The sequence below is a fragment of the Lissotriton vulgaris genome, chromosome 9, assembly GCF_964263255.1.
Source record: "Lissotriton vulgaris chromosome 9, aLisVul1.2, whole genome shotgun sequence".
Lineage (NCBI taxonomy): Eukaryota > Metazoa > Chordata > Amphibia > Caudata > Salamandridae > Lissotriton > Lissotriton vulgaris.
In genome coordinates, this window is record NC_141697.1 from 598,831,855 (window position 1) to 598,857,958 (window position 26,104).

At 40.3% G+C, this 26,104-nt stretch overlaps 1 protein-coding gene across 2 annotated transcripts in view; it reads right to left on the bottom strand.

Moving 5' to 3' along the window:
• RTN1 (reticulon 1) overlaps nt 1–26,104 on the bottom strand; it is a 648,513-nt gene that overhangs the window by 108,253 nt on the left and 514,156 nt on the right. Inside the window, exon 1 of one of the 2 annotated variants that reach the window (XM_086938210.1) lies at nt 4,011–4,221. The exons of the other annotated variant lie outside the window; for it this stretch is intronic. Within the exon in view, the coding sequence (XP_086794336.1) occupies nt 4,011–4,071 (61 nt within the window). The 5' untranslated portion in view covers nt 4,072–4,221. Of the gene's footprint in view, nt 1–4,010; nt 4,222–26,104 lie in introns of those variants that run through there. 2 annotated transcript variants of the gene reach the window in all.

The following is a 26,104-nucleotide window of genomic DNA, read 5'->3' on the forward strand; positions in this document are numbered from 1 at the left end:
TCCCTTTGTGGAATCATGCCATTGATATTGATCACGCTTTTAAATGATGTAAAAACAAATGTATGACGTTACAACGCATACATTTACAACACATGCACTTACAACGCTTTACATCTCAACATCCACTACAACGCATTCAATTACATCACATGACACTACATCGCATTTTTAAAAACTACCTTTACAACGCATCACATACTACCTTTACAACGCATACCATTAGAACACATACCATTACATTGCATTTAAGGTAAGTATTAGACAGTATAGGGGTAACAATTACTATTCTAACTCCAGGGGGTGCAACAGTAGGGTAAGTGTTGGATAGTGTAGGGGTTACAATTACTATTCTAACTCCAGAGGGTGCAGCTTTAGGGTAAGTGTTGGATAGTGTAGGGGTTACAATTACTATTCTAACTCCAGGGGGTGCAACAGTAGGGTAAGTGTTGGATAGTGTAGGGGTTACAATTACTATTCTAACTCCAGGGGGTGCAACAGTAGGGTAAGTGTTGGATAGTGTAAGGATACTATGCGTTGTAATGGAATTTGTTGTAATGGTATGTGTTGTAATGCCTGCGTTGTAGTGTCATGCGATGTAGTGTCATGTGTTGTAATTGTATGCGTTGTAATGCCTGCGTTGTAGTGACCTGCGTTGTAATGGATGTTGCGATGTAATGACTGCATTGTAAGTGTAGTAGAAAGTAATGACTGCATTGTAAAGGTTGCTTCCCATGTAAAACTGTATGAGACATGAGCCTGTAAGACTGATGGTTGTAACTTGTCAACTATTCAACTTGTAATGTCTTAACGCAAGCAATTGCACTGCTGTATGAACTAGTAACATTTGTGTGGTTCTGATGTCTATGACCTGAGATTCTGAGATTTGGACAAGTGTTTTCCCGATAATACCCATTACAAATAGATTCTCAAAAATAACATGTAACTCAGAATCTAGGCCCTCATATTGAGTGTCCTCTTAATCCCGAAAATACAGGATCCATCGGAATTATGAAATCCACTGGAACCCAGTAGATTTCTTTACTTTCACTTGAAAATTGTGGCTCCTAAAAACATTTTAAATATTTGTATGTAAATACAGGGGAAAATGGGGAATTACTGTCGCAACAGGGCACAGAACTTCCAATCCTCCCTGTTATTCCTCATTTCTTAGGTGACCCTTTGGGCCCAAATTCTAATGGACTTTATTTCCTCAGCCCCAGAGTTATCACTCCCACCGGTATTGGCAACCTTGGAGGTGATGGAAATGCAGTCCATTTACTGGGCCACTCCTACTTGTAAGGGCAGGACAGGCAAAAAAAGGGTGTCAGAAATATAAATGAAGTATATGCCACATGAAATTCAATACCCATATTTTTTTTAATTTGCAATATTTATGGCTTTTTTTGGCTAGGTTCAGGCCTGCTTGGAGAGCTATGAAATTACTGACATAATAAATTAGGGCCCCTTCAAAACATATTCCCGTAGTCATTTCAGCTGTAAAATAGCGAAATCGCCGTTTGCTCTTTTCCCACAATGCTCTTGAGAGAGAAACCATTAAGAATCTAGCACGTGGGCCGCCAAACCCCTATGGCGGTATGTCCAGTTCTGCCGGAGCCCAACCACTACACATAGAGTTCCCCACTGATGTGAGGAGAAACTTTTAGACAAAACGGATCCTGCCTGTATGACTGAAGCACTTTCTGAAAAGATGACAAGTTGGCTGGTCACCATGTCCCAACAGCCTACTGGCCTTTTCTGAAAGATCTCTCATTGGCTGGTCGCCATGTCCCAACGACCTACTGGCCTTTTATATGTTATTAAACAAGCCCCAACAGTGGGAGGTTCTTGTTGAAATTTAGAAAAACAATGAAAATGTGAATTTCCATCAAGCACGTGGGTGGGGTCACTGTTTTTTCTGTGTTCCGTCGCACACAGCATCCACTGGCCTTGGGAGGGGCGTTGTCATAAAATCTAAATTGGAATCTAAAATGTAGTTTACCGTATTTGGCAAACTCAATACCAGGTTAACTTGTATAGGTGATTTATTACTATTAGGTTTGCTCTTGTCACCAGGGCACAGCACTACATGCATTCAGTCCTGCACTTCCCTTTTACATGTCATTTAATTTGGTGCTCCTATCAAATTGTTTAATTGAAGCCAACCAAGTCGACAACTCTCAAAGCATCTTAGGCTACTCAATGAAAGCCCATGCCTGAAAACTAACTTGCACCTATGACATACAGTTATCTTATAATAACCATACATATAAGGCAAATTCACTCAGGGTTGGGCAGCTGTACTAAATGCTTGTTACACCGATAGAAGATTAAAAAATGACAACGGGACAGCTGTGTCAAAAAGGCTGCCAAAATAGAAGGCCATTTGGGCGCATTTCATTAGCTGATATCACTGTGATGATAAAAAACAGAATTGGGTGGGACTCTGATTCACCTGCATGCGCACAAACGAGAACAGACCCCTGGGAGCATGTCTTTGTGGAGATTCGAGCATCACATCTCAGGCCCAATGAAGCCCGTCTGCTGACTCCCAGCAACACCAAACGTTGCTTTCTGATCGCCACAAGCCTTGTCATCAAAGATCTCTGGACATCTGCCCTTGCTGTCAGTTTTCTCCTCCCAAAACAGCAGTGTCAAAACACATGATGGTTTTGAATAGCGCTGAAGTTTGATCAAGGCAAGCGCGGCGCCCTGCTCGCCAGGTCCACCTCCATCGCACAACAGGCAACACGTCACGTCTAGACCAATTCAGGAAAAATAAGGCGAGCGAGCCACAGGCGTGGGGCTCAACCATTTCCAACCACGCTGCGTGTTGCCTTTGTGAACACATTATCACACAGGACTGAACCCTGAATTTGTTTACCATCAGATTATAATTTATTTATTTTATTTATTTGAGCTTTTATATAGCGCGAACATGACCCGTTAGGGTATCAGAGCGCTTTACAGGGGTAAACATGTATTTTATTTTTGGATGTCACTACAGTGGTAAACTCAAAAATTCAACAAGGATATGGCTGTCACTGAAGCATCATATTGACTAAGGAAGGCAACCGAGAGTGATGCTGAAGGCATGAAAATGGCTTTGCGAGTGATGTATTATAAGACCACGAATTTAATATTCGAAATAAACAGGGCCTCCTTCAATACAATTCCATTAAAAGCAACGCAATCCTCTTGGAGTTAAGACCTGTTTTAAATAAAAATTTTCGTTCAGCTTGCAGGTATGAGAGATAGTATTTACAAATGCACACGCCACACACCAAGTTGATTTGCTCTATGTGTTTGCTGTTCGTATCAGAGCGACAAAGCAACACAAAACGCCCCGCGACCCTTATTTAAAATAACAGTGAATGAACGCAGGCTGTGTTTTCATACTGTGCTAAATCTTCCAACCCGGCGCACACAGCTCTCTCGGGCTCCCAGCCTCCCAACAAAACAAAGACTACATGTCAGCAGCACTGTCTGGTACTGAGCGAAAATGGCTGCAAACCTCTGAAGCGAGCTGGGAAGGTGGCCACACCCAGATGTTGTTGTGGAGGTGGCGAAATACACTAGCTTCGGCAAAATATAAAAAGTAAAAAAAAAAATACACCGCTGTTTCTAGCAACGCCCAGCTAGGGACTATTAAACCATAGAGGTTATTATCTGAATTATTTCTAGCTTCGCACGGGTGCGTCTATCGCAAGGGTTAGCGCCCCAATAATTCTACTGTTAGCACCGCTGCATCATCTGGGCGCCCTTTGTGTTGCCGGGAGACGCGGATTTGACAATGGGTGTGTCCCCCGTGCAAGGATGCAGCACTGCAAGCCGCCTGGCGGACAGACATCACACGGATTAAATATTGCAAAGCATTGTGTGTCTGTTGACGCTCAAACAGGCACCATAAAGCAACGGATCACGTTGAAAAATAAAGGGCGGCTGGGCGCTATAAAGGCTCGCAACCTGTCTGCAATCTGGGTAGGCACGCACGACGCAGAGGGATAACGTACCCTGGCCCTTCCAGTTGATCCACATGCACTCCATTTTGGTAGAGTCGGCGCTGGCCTGCATCTTTCGGGGAGGGGATCGGGAATGACTGGTGCGTTCTTCGGGGGGCGCCGGGATGTCACTCAGGCATTCCAAGGCATGAATGGGCTGTGGGTACCACTGCTGCCGCGTGCCTGCCCCGGCTCCAGAATGATGCTGAGAGCAGGAGAGGGGCGCGCGCGCGCTGGTGAAGGGGGAGGGCGGGAGCTCAGCGCTGCAGTCTACACTGCAGCAAATCAGCGCGGTGATGTGATAGCCCCAGGGACCGCGCGCCTCTGGATGAGGGACGCGCACGTGCCTTTCACGCTGGAATCGTCCACGAGGCAGCACTTTGCTATACAGACACACACATTATTTGCGCCTAAATGATATAAAAAACTACAAAAAAAAGACTTCTTTACTCTTCCCCCCTTTCTCTTTCCTCCTTTTTCTCTCTCCTTCTTCTTCTTAAAACATTTCCCCAAAAATGCTTTTTGTAATTTGTATAGCTCTTATATTCTGGTCTGGATTTCACTCTTTCATACAATTTGTCTTGCAATTTATAATGAATCCTTTGGTTGTACTGATGTTTTACTATTATAGTCAATAAAGCTTTCTAAACTTAAAAAAAGAAGAGACTTCTTGTTTTTAACACAGACGAAGCACAACTCTCAACTGTCGTTTTCAGTAGAGATAAATATAGCAGAATCTACAAACAGTGGGGTTGTCTGTCATCTCAACGAGCCAGAGCACTGCCTTAAATACCAGTCCCATAATTCCCAACAAATCAACCAGTTTAGATTCACCAACTTCCTCCCACTGAGGCGGGATTTGTATTTATTTGGCGCTGAAAGTGTCTGTGCAGGAAATGCTGTGCACAGATCCACAAATGCTATTCAAATCCACCTAAAATGGATGAAGGAATGTATAAACCTAGTCCGCAGGGCGAGAGGACATTGAGACATTATTGAGACAACAGGCACCAATTGATATCGGATCACAATTGATATCGGATCACTGAAACCTTATACAACTGCTTCCTCTTTCGTTGTCTCAAATTCTTACACAGGATTTGTGGAATGCCTTAAAGTGTACATGTGGCCTGTCTGTTTTTGAAACAATGTACTGTGGTTTCAGCTTTCATTCAATCAATCAAACAGCATTTGTAAAGTGCAACACTGCCACCCCTAGGGGTATGCGGGCACTGTGTCTTTGTCAAAGAGTCAGGTCTTAAGTCTCTACTTCTGAAGTCTACAAGCAAGGGGATTGTACGAAGCTGGAAGGGAAGGTCATTCCAGGAATTGGCAGCGATGTAAGAGAAGGAGTAGCTACCACTGCGGCTGAGACCGATGCAGGGAGTGTGTGCGAGGGTGAGTGAAGAGGAGCGCAGGTGTCTAGCAGGATGGTGGAAGTTCCGTCGATGGTTAAGATGGAATCTATCTGAAGATTCTGCGGAGCATGCAAAGTGTGTGGAAGCAAGAGGAGGCAACTGCGTTAACTTGCCAGTTCATGCTCAGTTGGCTGTCGAGAATGATGCCAAGATTGCGTGTGTGGTCAGTCGGCGTGGGTCCAAGTTCTGCAGGCAACCAGTTGTGGTCCCATGTGGGGGTGCTCTTCCTGAAGATCAGCAATTCAGTTTTGTCGGTGATGAGTTGGAAGCATTTGTCTCTCATCCATTTGGCTGCAATGGTCATGGCGTTGCAGAAGTTGTTTTTGCCATTGGAGGGGTCCACGGTGAGCAAGAGGATCAGTTGAGTATCATCTGCGTAGGAGATTATGTTGAGTCTGTGGGATCTGACGTCTGCGAGGAGGGTCAGGTAGATGTTGAACAGGGGGGGGCTGAGGGATGATCCTTTTGGTATGCTGCATATGATGTCTTTGGGTGCGGAGGTGAAGGGAGGCAGTCATATGCTCTGTATGCATCCTGTGAGGACGGAGTTGATCCACTTGAGGGCATCTTGCTGTATGCCTATCTTGGGGTGTCTGTTGTTGAGGGTGTTGTGGGAGTCCAACACAGCGGATAGGTCGAGGAGGATCATGGCCACGGTTTCTCCACGGCCAGGGAGTGTTCTGATGTCATCAGTGACGGTGATCAGTGCAGTGTGAGTGCTATGGTTGGCACATAATCCTGAATGAGAGGTGTACAGTAGGTGGTTTTGTTCCAGGAATTCGGCAAGCTGCTGGTTGATGGCTTTCTTGAGAACTTTGACTGGGTAGGGGAGGAGAGAGATCGGATTATAGTTTTTGAGATCTTGAGGCTTTTTTTAGGAGGGGTCTGACGTCTCGTGTTTCCATCTGTATGGGAAGGTTCCTGTGGAGATGGAAATGTTGAGTATGCTGGTGAGTTGCGTGCTGATAGGGTTAATTGTGAGGTTGTAGAGGTGGTGGGGGCAGGGTTCGGTGGGCACCCCGGAGTGGATGGAAGACATGATGGCTGAGGTAGTGAGGGCAGTGAACGGTGACCAGGCAGTAATGATTTGGCTGTTGTTCGCTGGTTGGCTGAGGTAATTGGAGATGAGGGTGGTGGGTTGGATGTTGAAATTGTTGTAGATGTTGGTGATCTTGCTGTGAAAGTAGCCTGAGAGGGTGTCACAGAGTTCTTGGGAGGGGTGGATGGTGTTCTCTATGGCTGATGGGTTGGAGAATTATTTGACTATTTTGAAGAGTTCCTTTGTGTGGTTGGCTGCAAACTTGATGCAGGTGGGGATAGCTGCTTTCTTGGATTCTTTAATGTGCCTTTACAGAGAATAGTGTATTAAATAATTACAGGACCAATTCAGCTCTCCTCAAGAATACTCACTGCCCAACTCCAGCTAATCAATACCTCCCGCTACACAATACCGCTTGGCGGTGCAGCATGTGGGCAGTGTTCTGACACAAAATAATAGGGCCAGCCTCCACAATGTGATGAGGTGTCCCGGAGTCTCGAATATCTTATAGATATTCGTTGGTCTTGGGGTGAATGGGAGCCCCATAATGGATTGGGGGACTCTTGAAGGTTTGGGCCCAGCCCGTGTCGCAGGGGATGCGGGACCTGCCTGCGGATCACTGACATAACATCGACAGTCAAAATATCGAGAGGACAAAATATCGAGGTAAAAATATCGACTGCAAGAATATCGACTTCCTATCTTCAAACAGGTAAGTACAAAAATATCGACTCCAAAATATCGAGTGTAAAAAATATAGACTGTCAAAATAACGAATTTTTTTAAATGTCTTAAAAGTAAATTAAAAGTAATATAATAATAAATTAAATTAATTTAAACATATTTAAATAACTTAAATAAATGTAAAATTGAGAAATAATTAATGTAACTAAAAAAAATATATTTTAAATACATATATATATATATATATACATATAATTTACAAAACATATACAATATATTTACCGTAGGATAGCGAAAGGGTTACATTTACTGTAACGACCCCAGTGAGTTCAACAGTAGGGAAAGCATTGGATAGCGTAGGGGTAAAAATTACTATTCCCACTCCAGCAAGTGCAACAGTAGGGAAAGCGTTGGATAGCGTAGGGGTAAAAATTACTATTCCCACTCCAGGGAGTGCAACTGTAGGGAAAGTGTTGGATAGCATAGGGGTAAAAATTACTATTCCCACTCCAGAGAGTGCAACAGTAGGGAAAACATTGGATAGCGTAGGGGTTAAAATTACTATTCCAACTACAGTGAGTGCAACAGTAGGGAAAACCTTGGATAGCGTAGGGGTAAAAATTGCTATTCTCACTCCAGAGAGTGCAACAGTAGGGAAAGCGTTGGCTAGCGTAGAGGTAAAAATTACTATTCCCACTCCAGAGAGTGCAAAAGTAGGGAAAGCGTTGGATAGCATAAGGGTAAAAATTACTATTCCTACTCCGAAGAGTGCAACAGTAGGGAAAGCGTTGGATAGCATAGGGATAAAAATTACTATTCCCACTCCAGTGAGTGCAACAGTAGGGAAAACATTGGATAGCGTAGGGGTTAAAATTACTATTCCAACTACAGTGAGTGCAACAGTAGGGAAAGCGTTGGATAGCGTAGGGGTAAAAATTACTATTCCAACTCCAGAGAGTGCAACAGTAGGGAAAACCTTGGATAGCGTAGGGGTAAAAATTGCTATTCTCACTCCAGAGAGTGCAACAGTAGGGAAAGCGCTGGCTAGCGTAGAGGTAAAAATTACTATTCCCACTCCAGAGAGTGCAACAGTAGGGAAAGCGTTGGATAGCGTAGGGGTAAAAATTACTATTCCTACTCCGAAGAGTGCAACAGTAGGGAAAGCGTTGGATAGCATAGGGATCAAAATTACTATTCCCACTCCAGTGAGTGCAACAGTAGGGACAACATTGGATAGCGTAGGGGTTAAAATTACTATTCCAACTAAAGTGAGTGCAACAGTAGGGAAAGCGTTGGATAGCGTAGGGGTAAAAATTACTATTCCAACTCCAGAGAGTGCAACAGTAGGGAAAACCTTGGATAGCGTAGGGGTGAAAATTGCTATTCTCACTTCAGAGAGTGCAACAGTAGGGAAAGCGTTGGCTAGCGTAGAGGTAAAAATTACTATTCCCACTCCAGAGAGTGCAAAAGTAGGGAAAGCGTTGGATAGCATAGGGGTAAAAATTACTATTCCAACTCCAGGGAGTGCAACAGTAGGGAAAAAATTGGATAGCGTAGGGGTAAAAATTACTATTACCACTCCAGAGAGTGCAACAGTAGGGAAAGCGTTGGATAGCGTAAGGGTAAAAATTACTATTCCCACTCCAGCGAGTGCAACAGTAGGGAAAACATTGGATAGCGTAGGGGTAAAAATTACTATTACCACTCCAGTGAGTGTAACAGTAGGGTAAGCGTTGGATAGCGTAGGGATAAAAATTACTATTCCAACTCCAGAGAGTGCAACAGTAGGGAAAACATTGGATAGCGTAGGGGTAAAAATTACTATTACCACTCCAGAGAGTGCAACAGTAGGGAAAGCGTTGGATAGCGTAGGGGTTTAAATTACTATTCCAACTCGAGTGAGTGGAACAGTAGGGAAAGCGTTGGATAGGGTAGGGGTAAAAATTACTGTTTCCACTCCAGTGAGTGCAACAGTAGGGAAAGCGTTGGATAGCGTAGGGGTAAAAATTACTATTACCACTCCTGAGAGTGCAACAGTAGGGAAAGCGTTGGATAGCGTAGGGGTTTAAATTACTATTCCAACTCGAGTGAGTGGAAAAGTAGGGAAAGCGTTGGATAGGGTAGGGGTAAAAATTACTGTTTCCACTCCAGTGAGTGCAACAGTAGGGAAAGCGTTGGAAAGTGTAGGGCTAAATATTACTATTCCAACTCCAGTGAGTGCAACAGTAGGGAAAGCGTTGGATAGCGTAGGGGTAAAATTACTATTCCAACTACAGTGAGTGCAATAGTAGGGCAAGTATAAATACTTCTTATTTAAATATAAATAATATAAATAGTAACACCAATTACAAATTAATTAAAATATTTTACAATTGTGTTAAATATATTAAATAATCAATTTAAAATACAATTTTTTTTATTTAATAATAAAAATTACCTACTAATACTAATTATTCAACTATTAATAATAAAATAATTAACCATTTAAAAGTATTTTGAAAAATTAACTCAATACATTTTTTATTCAAAAATGTAATTACTTACAATTAATTTACTTCACAAGCCATTCCCCTAAAAACACACAACCCACTACAGAAATTAATTTAATAAAAGTAACATAATTATCAATTAATCAATTACAATAAATTACAAAATATATTTTAATTAATTACAAATAAATAATTAATTTACAATTAATTCTAAATAAATACCAATAATTAAAATAACATATTTAAATAATTATAATGAAATTACTTCCCACCCTATTCCTCTATAAACCCACAACCCGCTACAGAAAATAAATTACTAAAATTAACATATTTATCAATTAATCAATTAAATTTAATTACCAATTATATTTTAAATAATTGCCAATCAATAATTAATTATCAAATAAGTCTAAATAAATACCCACAAATTAAATTACATATTTAATTAATTATAATAAAATTACTTCCCAGCCTATTTCCCTATAAACCCACAACCTGCTACAGAAAAAAAATTAATAACATTAACATATTTATCAATTAATCAATTAAAATTAATTGCCAATTATATGTTAATTAATTGCCAATTTTTAATTAATTAACACATACTTCTAAATAAATACCAATAACTAAAATAACAAATTTAATTTATTATAATAAAATTACTTCCCACCCTATTCCCCTATAAACCCACAACCCGCTACAAAAAATAAATTACTATAAATAAAATATTTATCAATTAATCAATTAAAATTAGTTAGCAATTATATTTTAATTATTTACCAATTAATAATAATTTAACAATTAATTCTAAATGAATACCAATAAATAAAATAACATATTTAATTAATTATAATTAAATTACTTCCCAACCTATTCCCCTATAAACCCACAACCCGCTACAATAAATAAATTACTAAAAATAGAATATGTATCAATTAATCAATTAAAATTAATTAGCAATTATATTTTAATTAATTACCAATTAATAATAATATAACAATTAATTCTAAATAAATACCAATAAATAAAATAACATATTTAATTAATTATAATTAAATTACTTCCCACCCTATTCCCCTATAAACCCACAACCCGCTACAATAAATAAATTACTAAAAATAGAATATGTATCAATTAATCAATTAAAATTAATTAGCAATTATATTTTAATTAATTACCAATTAATAATAATTTAACAATTAATTCTAAATAAATACCAATAAATAAAATAACATATTTAATTAATTATAATTAAATTACTTCCCACCCTATTCCCCTATAAACCCACAAGCCGCTACAGAATTATATTACACAAAAATTAAATATTAATATTAACTTACCTTAAATTCGATATTTTTGTTGTCTATATTCGGTCTAGTCGATATTATGTCCATTCCATATTTTTGATTCAATATTATTGCTATTCTAGTTGATATTAATTTTTTCTAGTCGATATTTTTGTAGTCTATATTATGTCTAGTCGATATTATGTCTATTCTATATTTTTAACTCGATATTATGTCTAGTCGAAATTAAAAACTCGATATTTTGACTAGTTACCCTGCCTGCATTATACATCTGCATGTGGCCACTGGGCCTGAATGGTGGTTAGTACACCAGAGAAACTCAAGGTGTCATAGTCAGTGTTAAATGCTTTGGTGCTAAATGGGCTAAAGGCGACTATCCAAGATATTGCCACATGAAATGGTGGGTTTTTCACAGTCCGAGGATGCCTAGAAAGTTCAAGAAACTTCTGAAAATTGTACTGCTGCTTGCAAAAATAAGAGTCACTATATCTTGGTATCCAGGACCTTTACCATCAAAAGATAGATGGTTGTCAGACATAGACCCCGATTATGAGTGTCCATACATATCCATAAGTGCTGTACTTTCTGTTATTGCTCAGATCAGAATTATGAGTCACACCTCATCAAAGTGCACTGGGTAGTGCTAATGGGCATTACTTAATCGATTTCTGATGTCTGTTGGTCTTGTGTAACTCTGAGTTGCTCTAGTACATAATTTGTGTAGTATTCTCATTATGCACAATCTCAATCAGACACAAAGTTTGGAATTGTACCACTGTGCCTATGCAATAGGTGATTTTTGTTTTGCTTATTTATAATATGGTAGGTACTCTGTGTTGTTAGAATATCAAAATAAAATAAAAAACAGTTTGCGGACTGTGCCCATGCATTGTATGTTATTGCAGTTGAAAAATATTGGATGACCAGGTAAAATGGAGATCTGTTGGCATTTGTAATAACACATAAGGAATTCTGTTGATTTAGCAGTTTTTACCGCTAATTTACTATTTCCAAATTTCATCATAGTCTATGTCGCAAAGGCTGTCACAAACTACATCTTAAAAGACAGGGGTGTCCCCACGAGAGAACAGTCTTAGACTGAATTTCACACCTGGTTCTTAAGTTCTAGGGTGAACATTTCATTCTAAAAGAAACATATTTATGAAGCATGCCATTAATATGGCGGGAGAGGTAAAGTTACAATGATTTGTACTCGACTTCTGTCAGTGTATGGTGAAACCAATTACTTGCTTATATCCCTAAAGATGCCAGATTCATAAGGAGATGACTGTTATACACCCTTGTTCAAAACTGCAGTTATTTAGTACTCCCCACTATGAACACAATATTTGGTTTTTAAACAAAGAGTATAAACAAGACACAATGTCAACAATGTCAAAGATAAAAATAAAATTTTTCACACCATGAGTTACTCTGTCAAACATTTATTGTATATATGCATTGTTAAAATTTCATTATTACACAGTATAAAAAATTTAAAAAAAATATCATTAAATACATTTGAATAAACACAGTTAAAAACAAAGAATCACAGGTCGACGCGGCGTTTCGGTTTCTTGGATTTGTACCTTCTTCAGGACAGATTCTTAAAACCAGTGGATTAAATTCCCCACCGGACAGCGTTTTCTGTTCAAAATCTTGTTGCCGTCTTACTTATGGGCTTAATAACAATTTCTGTTTGGTATTTCACCTTCTATTTACACTTGGTATGCTTTGTCTTTGACTACCAGGAGGAGCCACCGTATTTTTCGTATTTGGGTTTCTTCAATGACCCAAAGAAGTATTTCTGCTTGTTGCAGTTCCTTGAATGTTCTGATTCTCAGTCCCTTTTGTGGATATCAGAGTTCGTGGCTTTTAATTAGTAATCGGCCTCCCTGCTCCTTCGTCCTGGCAGTCTATTCTGGCGTCTCTTCGTCGGTCTGCTCCGATCCGGTTACAAGAAGGTTACAGAGTTCTTGTAACCGGATCGGAGCAGACCGACGAAGAGACGCCAGAATAGACTGCCAGGACGAAGGAGCAGGGAGGCCGATTACTAATTAAAAGCCACGAACTCTGATATCCACAAAAGGGACTGAGAATCAGAACATTCAAGGAACTGCAACAAGCAGAAATACTTCTTTGGGTCATTGAAGAAACCCAAATACGAAAAATACGGTGGCTCCTCCTGGTAGTCAAAGACAAAGCATACCAAGTGTAAATAGAAGGTGAAATACCAAACAGAAATTGTTATTAAGCCCATAAGTAAGACGGCAACAAGATTTTGAACAGAAAACGCTGTCCGGTGGGGAATTTAATCCACTTGTTTTAAGAATCTGTCCTGAAGAAGGTACAAATCCAAGAAACCGAAACGCCGCGTCGACCTGTGATTCTTTGTTTTTAACTGTGTTTATTCAAATGTATTTAATGATATTTTTTTAAAAAATTTTATACTGTGTAATAATGAAATTTTAACAATGCATATATACAATAAATGTTTGACAGAGTAACTCATGGTGTGAAAAATTTTATTTTTATCTTTGACATTGTTGACATTGTGTCTTGTTTATACTCTTTGTTTAAAAACCAAATATTGTGTTCATAGTAGGGAGTACTAAATAACTGCAGTTTTGAACAAGGGTGTATAACAGTCATCTCCTTATGAATCTGGCATCTTTAGGGATATAAGCAAGTAATTGGTTTCACCATACACTGACAGAAGTCGAGTACAAATCATTGTAACTTTACCTCTCCCGCCATATTAATGGCATGCTTCATAAATATGTTTCTTTTAGAATGAAATGTTCACCCTAGAACTTAAGAACCAGGTGTGAAATTCAGTCTAAGACTGTTCTCTCGTGGGGACACCCCTGTCTTTTAAGATTCACTATCCCCCCAGTCCCCTATTAGCCTGTGCGGGGTCCTCCTTTACTTTTTAACTGTCACAAACTACAACCATCAAAGAAGGTCGCTCATATCACTCACCAGATGATTCACCAATAGTTACCCTCAACATTTACCCATAACGACTAATAACATTCATACAGAATCAATGACCACAGTACTCACCACGCAACTGGTTCACAGTAGTCTACGACAGTTCCAGCAGCAACTCACAGGGACAGTGCTACAATAAAACAGCAGTAGGCAGCTGCCTTCAGTGGTACTAAAAATGGCCACACAAGGGTGCTAAACTGCAACAAATTACCTTAACAAAGCATTTGCGCTAGGGGCAAAGGTGTGCCTGACCAGCAAAATCCCATTTTCCACAGACTCTACTTATTCTGAACGAACACCAGCTCCGCCTTACCGAAACAAGTGTTAGACATTACTTTTATTCTGGTACTAAACATAGGTAGAGCTGGTAAGTTTAGACTGATATCGTTAGAAGGCTATAAGCTAAAAAATGTTCAAGCTAAGAAGCAAATCATTCATAACAATGATTCCACCTAACATAATTAAATGTATCAATTGGAGGAATGAATATTACGGAGGATTAGGTCGACCAACATTGTTAGAAATTACTAAAGTTTACCTGTATAGTGATGCCTCCACTGTAGAGGGTATTTTTGGACTGTGGTACCCCAAGAAAGAGCACCTAAGCACTAGACAGATATCACCAGAATTCCCATTTCATGAGCCAGAGTAAAATGTATGCCCACCATAACAGGCTGAAAATGTCCTACTGCTTATGACTTGGATAGCTGGAAAGATCGAAAACTCTATTACTGTTCCTCAACACAAAACACATAAGGGTATATTTATGAGGATGTGGCCCAGCGCAGCAAGTTCACAAGTAAAGGGCAGGAATGCGCCATATTTAAACGAATAAAATACATTCCTGTCCTTGTCGCTGCACCACGGTGCAAGGGTGCCTGTGTTGCATGGAGAATTGTTTTCCTGCACAAAAATAATCCTGAGTGGCCTATTCCTCTAACTTTGGTGCTGCAAAATGCAGCATAGATAGCAAGAGGAAGTAATGAGGAGAAATAAATATATTTCTCCTTATTACGCCTCTCCTGGGAAGTTGTATCTTTATGGCACATTACGGGGTTAAACAATTCCATTCAATCTGGGAATGCAGGAAAAACCATGGGAGTTGCATGGGAACACCCACTCAACGCCCATGGAATGCCTTCCCAGGGTAGAGTAACGCAGCATAGCGATTTGCGCTGCGTTCCATTAGTCCAGATTTATGAAGCCCCTCAGGCCATGCAAGGTGACCTTGCGTTTCTTCACACATCTTATTTTTGAGTTGTGTAACACTTGCACCACGTTGCGTGGTGTCGGTGCGACACAACAAGGGCTCATAAATATGTCCCATAACCATGACCAAATTGTTAGGCCTTTCTACACATATAACATTCAATTATAGCACGTGTTGAGTCTCACCTCATAAGCAGTGTTTATAGGCTATCACCTTCAACAATGCACTTGCAAACAGGGTTGGATTGGCCTTTTATTCCATCAGACATTTCCACAGTGGGCTGGAGCCTTTCGGGACGGTTTTGCAAGCCCAGGTCCTTCGCTAGTGCTTCTGTCCCTTTCCCAGCTGTCCAAGAGTAACTGAAGCAGGCTCAAGAAACTTTCAGACAGAGTGAGGGAGAGGATGAGAGAATGTTGGAGAGAGAAAAAATAGAAAGAGAGAGAGTGCATGGCTGGACTGAGAAAGACAGAGCAAGGATAGGAAGCGAGGATGGTTTGAGCATTTTTGATAGGGCTCCTTTTAGATTCCTTAGTGCAGCCTTGCCTGCAAAATTCATGCTCTCCTGCTACTCCCTAATGCACTTTATTTTGTACTGAACATATTTTCATCGACCTATTTCTAGTCCTACAGTATTTTTTTATTTTTTTTACATTTACATCATCTATTTATTTTTTCTCACTGCTGTATTCCTGGGATATAACGGACACCCCTGGTACCCTGAACCTCAGTACATAATGAACTTGAAGAGAGGACAAAGAGAAGAGTGTCCTGCTGCCTTTGATGCTGCACAAAGAGAGGCTGCGCTGTCAGAAGGACTGCACCTGCTGCGCTTTGGGCTAGTGAGTTTGGACTGTGGCTGTGGCTTGGGATTCACATGAGCCCCAGTCCAAGATTGAAACAGTGACTCCAAGGGTCAGTCGGCTAGTCCCCTGGACCAGCACCAGGGACATTAAAGCTGAGGAAGCCCAAAACAGCAAAGCGATAGCAACTTCTGAGGAATCATCACTGGCCTTCGCCGGGCATGGGTAGAGACAAATCAGTGATAGCCAAAAGTTGCATATATGTGTGCCAGGCCCGGGAGTTGGCTACCAGAGAAAACAAGGATATTTGCTGTGACCACTGTTTCGCGGGATCAGGTGCCCAACCGCAGCGGTCCTTCTACTGTCACCAAGAGGATGTCATGGGACCCCAAGTGCCGTCGTCAAATTTGTCTCACCCCACCTGTGGACCAAGGGATCACCTGCACTTCACCCCTATTGACCCCACAGCAACAGGAGCATCTTTGAGCATCTTTTCCTCTTGCATCCCCAGCATCAGGAGCACTCTATTGTCTCCTGTAGCAGTCGTTTCCTAAAGGCTGGAACTGTATTGAAAAAGGCTCTGGTGGCCAGGAAACTGTACAAAGTAACCTTACTGGACTCCTAGACCTCTGCCCTGTCAGATTTGGTTGCCCAATTTTGGCCGGAGTCGCCAACTGTTTCAAACTTTTCAAAAGTTTGCGACGTTTTTGTTGACCAATGCTTGTTCACAGTTGCATTTAAAGTATTTATTTCTTCAAAAATCTGTATCTCTGGAATCCTCTGGTGGATTTCGATAATCAAGAACTCTAACAAACCATAAAAATATGCTCTATTTTTATAAACTGTTGTTGGGTCTTTTTCTTTTTGTGTGACTTTTTAATTCCAGTTTTAGGTTCTGTTAAATGCTTTACACTTAGGGCCAGATGTAGGTCGGTCGGTAACGGCCGAAAATCGGTATTTTCGGCCGTTACCGATCGGTAAATAGGTGATAGGTATGTAGGGGGCATTATTTTACCCAATCGGTAAAATTACTGATTCGGTAATTTTACTGATTCGGTAAAATAAAAATTCGGTAAATTTACCGAATCTGAGCCACCCAGATGTAGGTGGGACTCTTCAGAGTCCCAGAGGCCTTACCGAATCGGTATTTTACCATCAAATCCAATTTGATGGTAAAATACCGATTCCGGTGTGCATGCACATGTGTGCATGCACACCTATGCCGTGTGACAGGCAGACCTGCCCTTAGGGCATGTATGCCTGCCACATGGCACCGAGCCTGTTTTGGGGGTGCCAGAGGGTGTCAAAGTGACACCCCCTGCACCCTTGTGAAAATCGGTATTTACCGATTCGGTAAATACCGAATCGGTAATGCCCATTCATTCCTATGGGCTTCAAAGCCCATAGGAATGAATTGGCATTACCGATTCGGTATTTACCGAATCGGTAAATACCGAAATCATCTGATTCGGTATTCCAGCACATCTGGAATACCTACATGTCCACCCCATAGATGTACCGATTTTTAATTACCGAATCGGTAAAATTCGGTAATTAAAAATCGGTAAATCTATTTCACCTACATCTGGCCCAAAGTTCCTTTGTTTAGTTTTCCTGCTCAAAGCCAGAGCTACCCAGAGTTGACCTTTAGGTTTACAAATGAGCCTGATTGGACCCAAGACAGGTTTTACAAGTGTATTCCAAGATAAGGCCCCACATCCATATCATATAGTACACCCAAATCCCCACATATTTGAAGCTATGGTATGGTATAAAGTGGTTACTTATATAATGCTAATTATACCTGATGTCGTTAAAAATATCATTGTGTGTTATATCACTGTAATTTATATTTTAGGTGTATTTTGAAATTGTTTTTTTTTGCATTTATTTTTTAAATGTTTGCATTTTCTGTATACAAATGTTAGGAGTGATTTCTTTAACCCCTTCCGTGCTTCGAACGTCCAACGGTCGTCGCGTGCACTACCTCGCTGGTGCTGCGCACGACCGTTGGACGTCCGAATCCCGTTAGCGCGATCGAACGTCCGCACTGGGGCGGAATGTTCGACGCGCTAAACGGGTTAAAAAAAATTAAATGTGTTATAGTTATTTTTTCATGAAATTATATCTTTAAATTGTATTTTTGAATTTTAGTTATGTAAAATTCAGATGTTTATATGTAATGTTTTAAAAACAATTTCTAAAAAATCGTTTTAATGTTTTTATATTTGAAAAGATTTTTAATAAATATGTTTTCTACATATACTTTATAGAACTTTTTAGTTTCTTATTATTTAAATATATATTTTTAATTATTTGTGTAACATAATAAATATCTGTTATTAATTGTAATGTTTTCAGTTTTAAATAAAGGTGTTTTTATCGTTTGATTTTTTTCATTGGGAGTTACAGATTTGGTAATTTAATTCTAAAATTTAAATATTTCAGATTTTGTGTAATTATTTTTTAATCAAAAACATTATTTTGTAATCATCTATACTTACAAATTGTAAAGGTATAGTGAATATTTGTTAATTTCTTTATTGATATCGTTTATCTAAGTCATGTGGTTTTCCTATTTGTGGCAGTAAAAATGGCGTTTTGTAATGTATTATTTTTAGTGTAATGTCTCGTGTAATTTTGTGGAAATAGTTAATTTTGAAATGTAAAAGTCTAGCATTTTCCTAAGTGTGGTTATGTTTAAGTGAGAGTGGTAAATCTAATCATGCCAAAGTTCAGCACTTTCCCCAGTGTGGTTAAATGTGGAGTGGGAATTGTAAATTTGACCACCTCAAAGTCTTACATTTTATCTAATGTGGTTAAGTTCGGAGTGGGAAAAGTAAATCGGAACACCCTCGCCCAAATGTCTAAAACTTCCCCTGATTTTGGTAAGTTTAGAGTGGGAATAGTAACTATGAAATCGCCAAAGACCAACACTTTCCCCAATGTGATTAAGTTTGGAGTGGGAAAAGTAAATCTGAACATCTCATAGTCCTTCACTTTCCCAAATGTGGTTAAGTTTGGAGTGGAAATAGTAAACTTGACACCCCCAAGTCCAGCATTTTCCCCAATTAAATTAGGTGTGGAGTCGGAATGATTAACCTGAGCTGCCCCAAAGGCCAAACTTCCCCCTATGTGGTTAAGTCTGAAGAGGGAATAGTAAATATGAAACACCCAAAAAAACACTTTCTCCAATGTTGTTAAGTTTGGAATGGTAATTTATTTGCAGTTTTACACACTGTGAAATCAGTGAAAGGCTTTTGTAGGGCTTTAAATGAGTACCAGATATATTACACAAGGCCAGATTATTTTTTTTAGGCACATGGAGATACATGATTTGCCCAGAATCATAGGATGTTGAGCTGATGCTGGGCCACGAACCTGGTTTGCAAGTTCCAAAATTGTAAGCTCTAGCTCATTGTCTCTAGTCCTAACACAACCGCCCTTTCTCCCAATTAATATTAAATCTGAAACCCACAAAGTCCAACACTTTCCCCAATGTGTTAATGTTTGAAATGGGAATAGTAAAAGAGAACCTCTTCAAAGTCTAATACTTTTCTCAATGTAGGTAATTTTGGAATGGGAAAAGTAAATCTAACTCCTCCAAAGTTCAACCTTTTCCCCAATATGGTAAAGCTTGGAGTTGGGATAGTAATTTTTAAGCCCACCACAGTCCAACAGTTTCCTCGAAGTGGTTGGAGTGGGTATAGTAACTATGAACCATCAAGCGCCAGCACTTTGTTTATTATTTTATAAACAATAATAAATAAAAAACATTTGGTAACATTGATTTTTATGGGATGTGCATCTTCTTTTATTTATTTTTTCCACCATTTGTTCCTAGTTTTCTTGATTTTGTGTTGTTTCTTCCTCATTATGGGCTGTTTGTGAAACTTGTGGTCGCTGTTGCAACCGCTGGCCTCCAGTTCAGGTAAGACTATTTGAAACTTATTTTCTAAGGGGCTTGTGGTAGGAGAGAGATCTTTGGATTTAATTAGCCTAGTCTTTGTAATTGGATGCTGTTAGAATGTATTATTTTTAGTGCAGTATGTGTTATTTAGTTTAAGGTATTGTGGTAGGCCTTGTTGTGAAATGTAACACTTAGGGCCGATCCCGATCTCACTCGGAAAGCCCAACGGCCGACTTGGAGCTTTTCAAACGACTCATGCTCCGGGGCTCCCAACGCCCGAGTACGATGCTAGTACGCGCTGATGGACTCGGGTCGCTCGGAGCCCCATTGAAGTCAATGGGAGCCTGTTGTACGTCACGTATGTAGGCTTCCATCGTGAAAAAAGCACGCCGCGGTAAAGGTCGCCCCCTGTCGGAGGTGCGCGTCGGTGCCCCCTGCTACGTACATGCATGTGTAATGGGGACCTTGGGTCCCCCCATGACCGAGTCAAAGGGCTACTGGTGAAGAAGGGCCTGCTATGGCTCACCAAAGTCCCCTTTCCGAAGCTTTTTCGAGCCAGAGGCTTGGAGTCAATCCGGCTGCTCGACACGCACATCGTACTTGGTCGCTTGAAAATCGGACCCATTGCGCTGCACGAGTCGGCCATGTTGTCATCGTCCAGAGGGCTTCGCTGACAGGTACGAGTTGCTCAGAGCACGAGGCGATATTCACATCGTACTCGCTCGCTTGTATGGTGGGACGAGTCGGTCGGATATTGCGCTCACAACTCGGACTCGCTCCTGACGGATGAACGAGATCGGAATCGGGCCCTTATTTGCAGTTTATATTTGTCTTTTATGTGTTCACCATTAATGTTAATGCTTTTAACTCTACCTTGTTTTATACTAGGGCTGTAAGTGTTTTTGCGAGTGTTTATATGGTTGTTCATTCTTTACAGAATTTTATTTTTGGACAGTACACAAAAAGAGACAGCAGTCAGCCTAGTAAGTGAGGGTGATTTCTTGGTGGGCGGCCACAATGTTACACGACCATTATTAGTAATGGGGTAACCCAGTAACCCTCAGACCCTGAGTGTGGAAGCTAAACAACAACAGTGGTTCTGTCTGGAATCACAAATAATTTGAAAAACTTGTAATTAATACATATCGAGAAAACATATCTCTTGAAAGATATAAAGAGACACACACTACAGAATATGGTTCTACAGGTAAATCTTTAGTATAAACCTTGTTGTGAATCAATCCGCAAATTTTAGATAGCTGTCCAAAACGCATAGACTATGTGATTTAGTGATCAGGTCGTGACTGGTGACATGGTGCTGTACAAAGCTAAGACAAATGCAAAACAAGGGAATATTTCATCCAGTTGTGACAATTGTATTCAAAAGTGGACACCCATGACCTATGTTTTGTCTATATGTATGAAAATGTGTCATTTGTTTTAGCTTTGTACAGCACCATGTCACCAGTCACGACCTGATCACTAAATGTTTACATAGTCTATGTGTCTCTTTGTTTTGGACAGCTATCTAAAATTTGCGGCTTGATTCACAACAAGGTTTATACTAAAGATTTACCTGTAGAACCATATTCTGTAGTGTGTGTCTCTTTATATCTTTCACAAGATATGTTTTCTCAATATGTATTAATTACAGGTTTTTCAAATTATTTGTGATTCCCGACAGACAATGTTACACAGGACAAAAGGACAACTTATAAACAGTGAGCATCAGATGGAAAAAAGATACAAGTGAGTTTATCCCAGACAATTATCTGAAATTAAGGTGGACAATGTATTTAAGCTCAAAGTAAGGAAAAAGGATTGGAAGGAAAAGAGAACAGATGAACAGTGAAGCAGTGTGATATGCTGAGAAAAATTGGGAGCAGTCAACAACAGGAAAATACAAAAGAATTCTTGAGATGGTTCAATGATGGAGCCTGAAATTAGAAGAATGGAGGCGACTGACACAGCTGTGGAGGACTGAGTGAGACAAACAAGGATATAACATTTACCCTAAAATAAAACGACAGAACAATTACTGCTCACCTGATTGAACTCCTATAACGTGTGCTGGTGAATATGTAGATTTAGTGGTGGCTGGTAACCTCTAAAAGTGGGGAGGTGTAATCGTTAGTTTGAATAACAATGAACAAGTCTGACTTCTTAAAGGGTTAGAGGGTTCTCTCATACTTGCTTGCACTCAGTGTTACTCTTGCAATCATTCTCACTTATTTGTATTCACTCACTCTTATTCTCACTTATAATCAATTTTACTCACTCTGACTCACTCATTCTCACTCTGACCTACTCAGTCTCACTCATTCTCACTCAGCCTCACTCATTGTCACTCATTCTGATTCACACAATCTCACTGTGAGCCATTCAGACTAACTTGTTCTCACTCATTCCTACTTATTCTCACTTATTTTGACTCACCCAGTCTTACTCAGTTTCACTCTGACTTACTCAGTCTCACTCAGTCCCACTCATTCCCACTCATTCTGATTTACTCAATTTCACTCTGACTCACCCAGTCTCACTCATTCCCACTTAGCTAGTCCTACATATTCTGACTCACTCAGTATCACTCTGACACACTTGACTCAATCAGTCTCACTGATTCTCACTCCGACTCACTCACTAAGGCTCTGACTCACTCAGTCTCACTCTGACTCACTCAGCCTCACACACAGTAACACTCAGCTACAATGTCATTCTCCCTCACTGACACCTATTCAATCTCACCTCACTCATACTCAGTATTCCTATCACACTCATTCTCACTCTGAGTCACTCCATCACTGAATCTCTCTCACACACATACATAAACACACAGACAAGCCCACACACAAACACACACTCTGTTTTACAGACACATACTCTCACCCATATGCACACAACATGTAAGAGCTGTTTCCACTTGTCTCGCTGCCTACAGAGGCTCGGTTTGGAGTCCTGTTGTTCCATTTTCTCTCAGGCAGCCACACAGGTCCTTTCTACTTTCAACACTGCAGCATGGAACTGAAACCTCTATCCCGCGCAGTTGCAGATACCAAGTTTCAGTCCCTGCTTTTTCACCCCACTCCTTCTTAATTATGGGATTGGTTGGGAAAGTGTAGGTTGTCAGGCTGACTTGCGTGTAGCACTGGGCACTACAGGGCTTATGCCTACAGAGCCTATTGGCTACTTTTAGCAATGGTGCCTTTGCACGTCACTGATGAAGCGAAGCGGACTTCAGAAATAAGTTTAGAAAGTGTCTGCAGATTTAAACTCCCATAATTTATAATACATTAACGAGTGTTGCATGTTTTTTGTATTAATTCAACCTAGAATAATGTGCACCTACATGAACACGTGGGTCTAATAATATGTGCTCTTGTCATGTGTGTTATTACGTTTTAAATAATATATTAACTTTGTCTTTTGTTTTGTCAAACATTAATTGCGGCTGTTTTAAATAATAGCATGTGCATTTTCTTAAATGTGATCTTGTTTATGTCGTGTTATTTATGTGACTGTGTTTTGTTCGTCTTTTGTGCATAAAGCTAGGTAACATAGACTAATGGGTTAACATTAGTAAAGGGGGTGGGTAACAGAATAATTATCATTTCTCGAATTAATTGATGTCTTGTGTTTCCTTGCATACTAGATTCATGGTAAAAGAGGCCTGTGGCCTATTTCTAAAATGGATGTCCGAAGTCCTGTCGAGTTGGGCCTTGCACAGCAGAGAATGAAAGAAAACATTTTCTTCATAATTCTTTAAAAAACACACGAGGAAGCTGAGCTGTGCTGACCGTTAAGATAATCATTGTATAAACTTTCAATGCCAAGGACAGGACATAGCGGCGGAAAAGCTTGGGCAGAGGAAGCAACAAACTGTTTCGTTTAATGTTGCAAGCCTCAGAAGAGCTTGTGACACACGTAGTTAAAGGACAATGCCGCCCTTAAGGAACATGGTTTTTGCAATGTGAAAGGCGAATGACTTCATGGACAGACATTTCTCGACCAATCACGCTTCGTGTTGGTCATCTTTTTGTATTCTTTTAGTTAGTCTTAGATAGAGAAAAGGTATAAAAATTGCCCCTTAGGAAAGAGCACTGCTGGCTCATTCCTGTGCTCGGGAGATGCTGTCGGACTTTTGACTCACGTAAGAACTTTCGAGCTTACATTTATCCCTTTAGGTTTTCTTTAAGTAAGTTAGGGAAATAGGGTTTAGGGAATGAGTTCCTAAATGTTTAAGCAGTTCTCATGCTGATTTTGATTTAAACTGACAGTCTAATGTGCTTTTCTAATTAAATAATGTTGCTTATTAAAATACAAATAAAATAATTTAATTCTTAAATACTCTTTGCTTCAATAAATAAAGTTAATAAAATAGATTTTGAAATGACAAGCTGGTCTTGTTTGTTTCGTTTGAGTTACCATTAGTTAATCCATCGCCTATGATTTTGACTTAATTAAATGTTTATGAAGGTGTTTGATTAATTAGGTCATATGATTCAGTTGGTCAATTCATGTCTCAGTCATCTATGGGCCTAGTGATAAATTTATAAATAATGGTGAGTATCGTGGTGTAGAGTTGTACATATGAGACTGAATTTCCTTTGGCCCGCTGGATCATCACAGAGGAGGGAGGCTCTGAGGTGTGCCAGGGCCCTGAAGCCAGGGCTGGGATTTCAACCGCGCTGGACAATTTCGCTGATGACTGCCTCAGACGTTTGTCATTTTTAAAAATTTGACCAATAGTGATTAACAGATTATTATTCACTCTTGAGGGACAAACAGATTGTTAGTCACCCTTGCTATGATAAAAAAAGTGCCTCAAAATAAAGAGGGCAAAGTCCTCCAGCCCATACGGGAGAGCTGCCACTGCATGGATGGTTTTAAGCTGCTACATAGTGAACAGATACAAGGAGGGGCCTAAGGATAAACTAATGAGAAGACCGAGGGCACCTGCAAACATTGAATACACAGATTTTAGAATTTTTAATATAAGATAGTGTACACTGTTAGAAGCACCCTTAGTGGTTCACATCACTTTTCAAATACATGGATGTTATGTTATGGTATGTAGTGCCCACATGACACCCAGGAGGGGATAGTGACATCTGAAGAAGAGAAGAAGGGGAGGGCTACCCTTACCGGGGTTTTTTGAAGGAGTCAGGCTTTAAGTTTCTTTGGCATTCTAGGTCTAAGCTGACGGTTTTAATGTGCAAGGGGAGGTGGTTTAAAGGCTTTAGGAGCCAGGTACGAGAAAGCTTGGCTGAGGGCTCCGACTCTCTTTGGATGCATGGGACATGGGTGAGGCGTAGGCGGGTGGGATGAGGATGCCTAGAGTGATGTGGAACAATATGTGGCTCTTCATGTAGGTGGGTCTTTGGTTGTTCAGTGCTTTGTGTGTGAGTAGTTTGAAAAGGGTATGTTAATAAACAGGGAGCCAATGTAGATCTTTGAGATGTGAGTAGGTGTAGGGTAGGGGTTGGAGTGTGAGTCTGACTACTGCATACTAGATAAGCTGGAGTCTCTTGATTGAGCTGTGCAGAGATTACGACATAAAGTGCATTACTGTAGTTGAGCTTGCTGGTGACAAGGGTTCGGGTGATGATTTGGCGGGTTTTCAGCAGAGGCCATCTGAAAATTTGAGGGATGGAAGCAGGAGGAAGTGATCAAGTTGACCTGGCTGGACATTGAGATTTGGTTGTTTATCAAGATCCTTAGGTGCCTGGCTTGGCTTGATAGGCTGGGTGTGAATTCTTATTCTGAAGGTCACCAGGACGAAGACCAGAGTGAGGTGTCTTTCCCGAAGACGGCTGGAATGCCAGAAACTGGTCCTCGGAAGCTTGTTTCCGGTCCAGGGAAGACATGGCTTGGCAGTTCGGGCTGGACTGTTCCCGTGAGGCACAGGGTCAGACTGATTTGCATATAGCCATGTCTGAACTGGGGTGGCAGAGTGGGCTAAAGAACTGTGATGGATTAAACCCAGATCTTTTGACTGGGTGTGAGTGTTTGATTGATTCAGATGCTCTGTCCATCACCACCCCCTTTTGTACCGTTTCCCGAAGAGTAACACCTCCATCTTGTCTGCATTGATCTTCAGCCAGTGGTGTTCCTCCAATGGCAACTTCTGACATGCTATCAATGAATTTAGTTTGGGTGCTGGAGTTGTCCTTAGAGAGGATGAGCTGGATTTCGGCACATGAAATGATGTTGAATACACAGGCTTGGATGATGCTGGTGAAGGGGGCCCTCTAAACA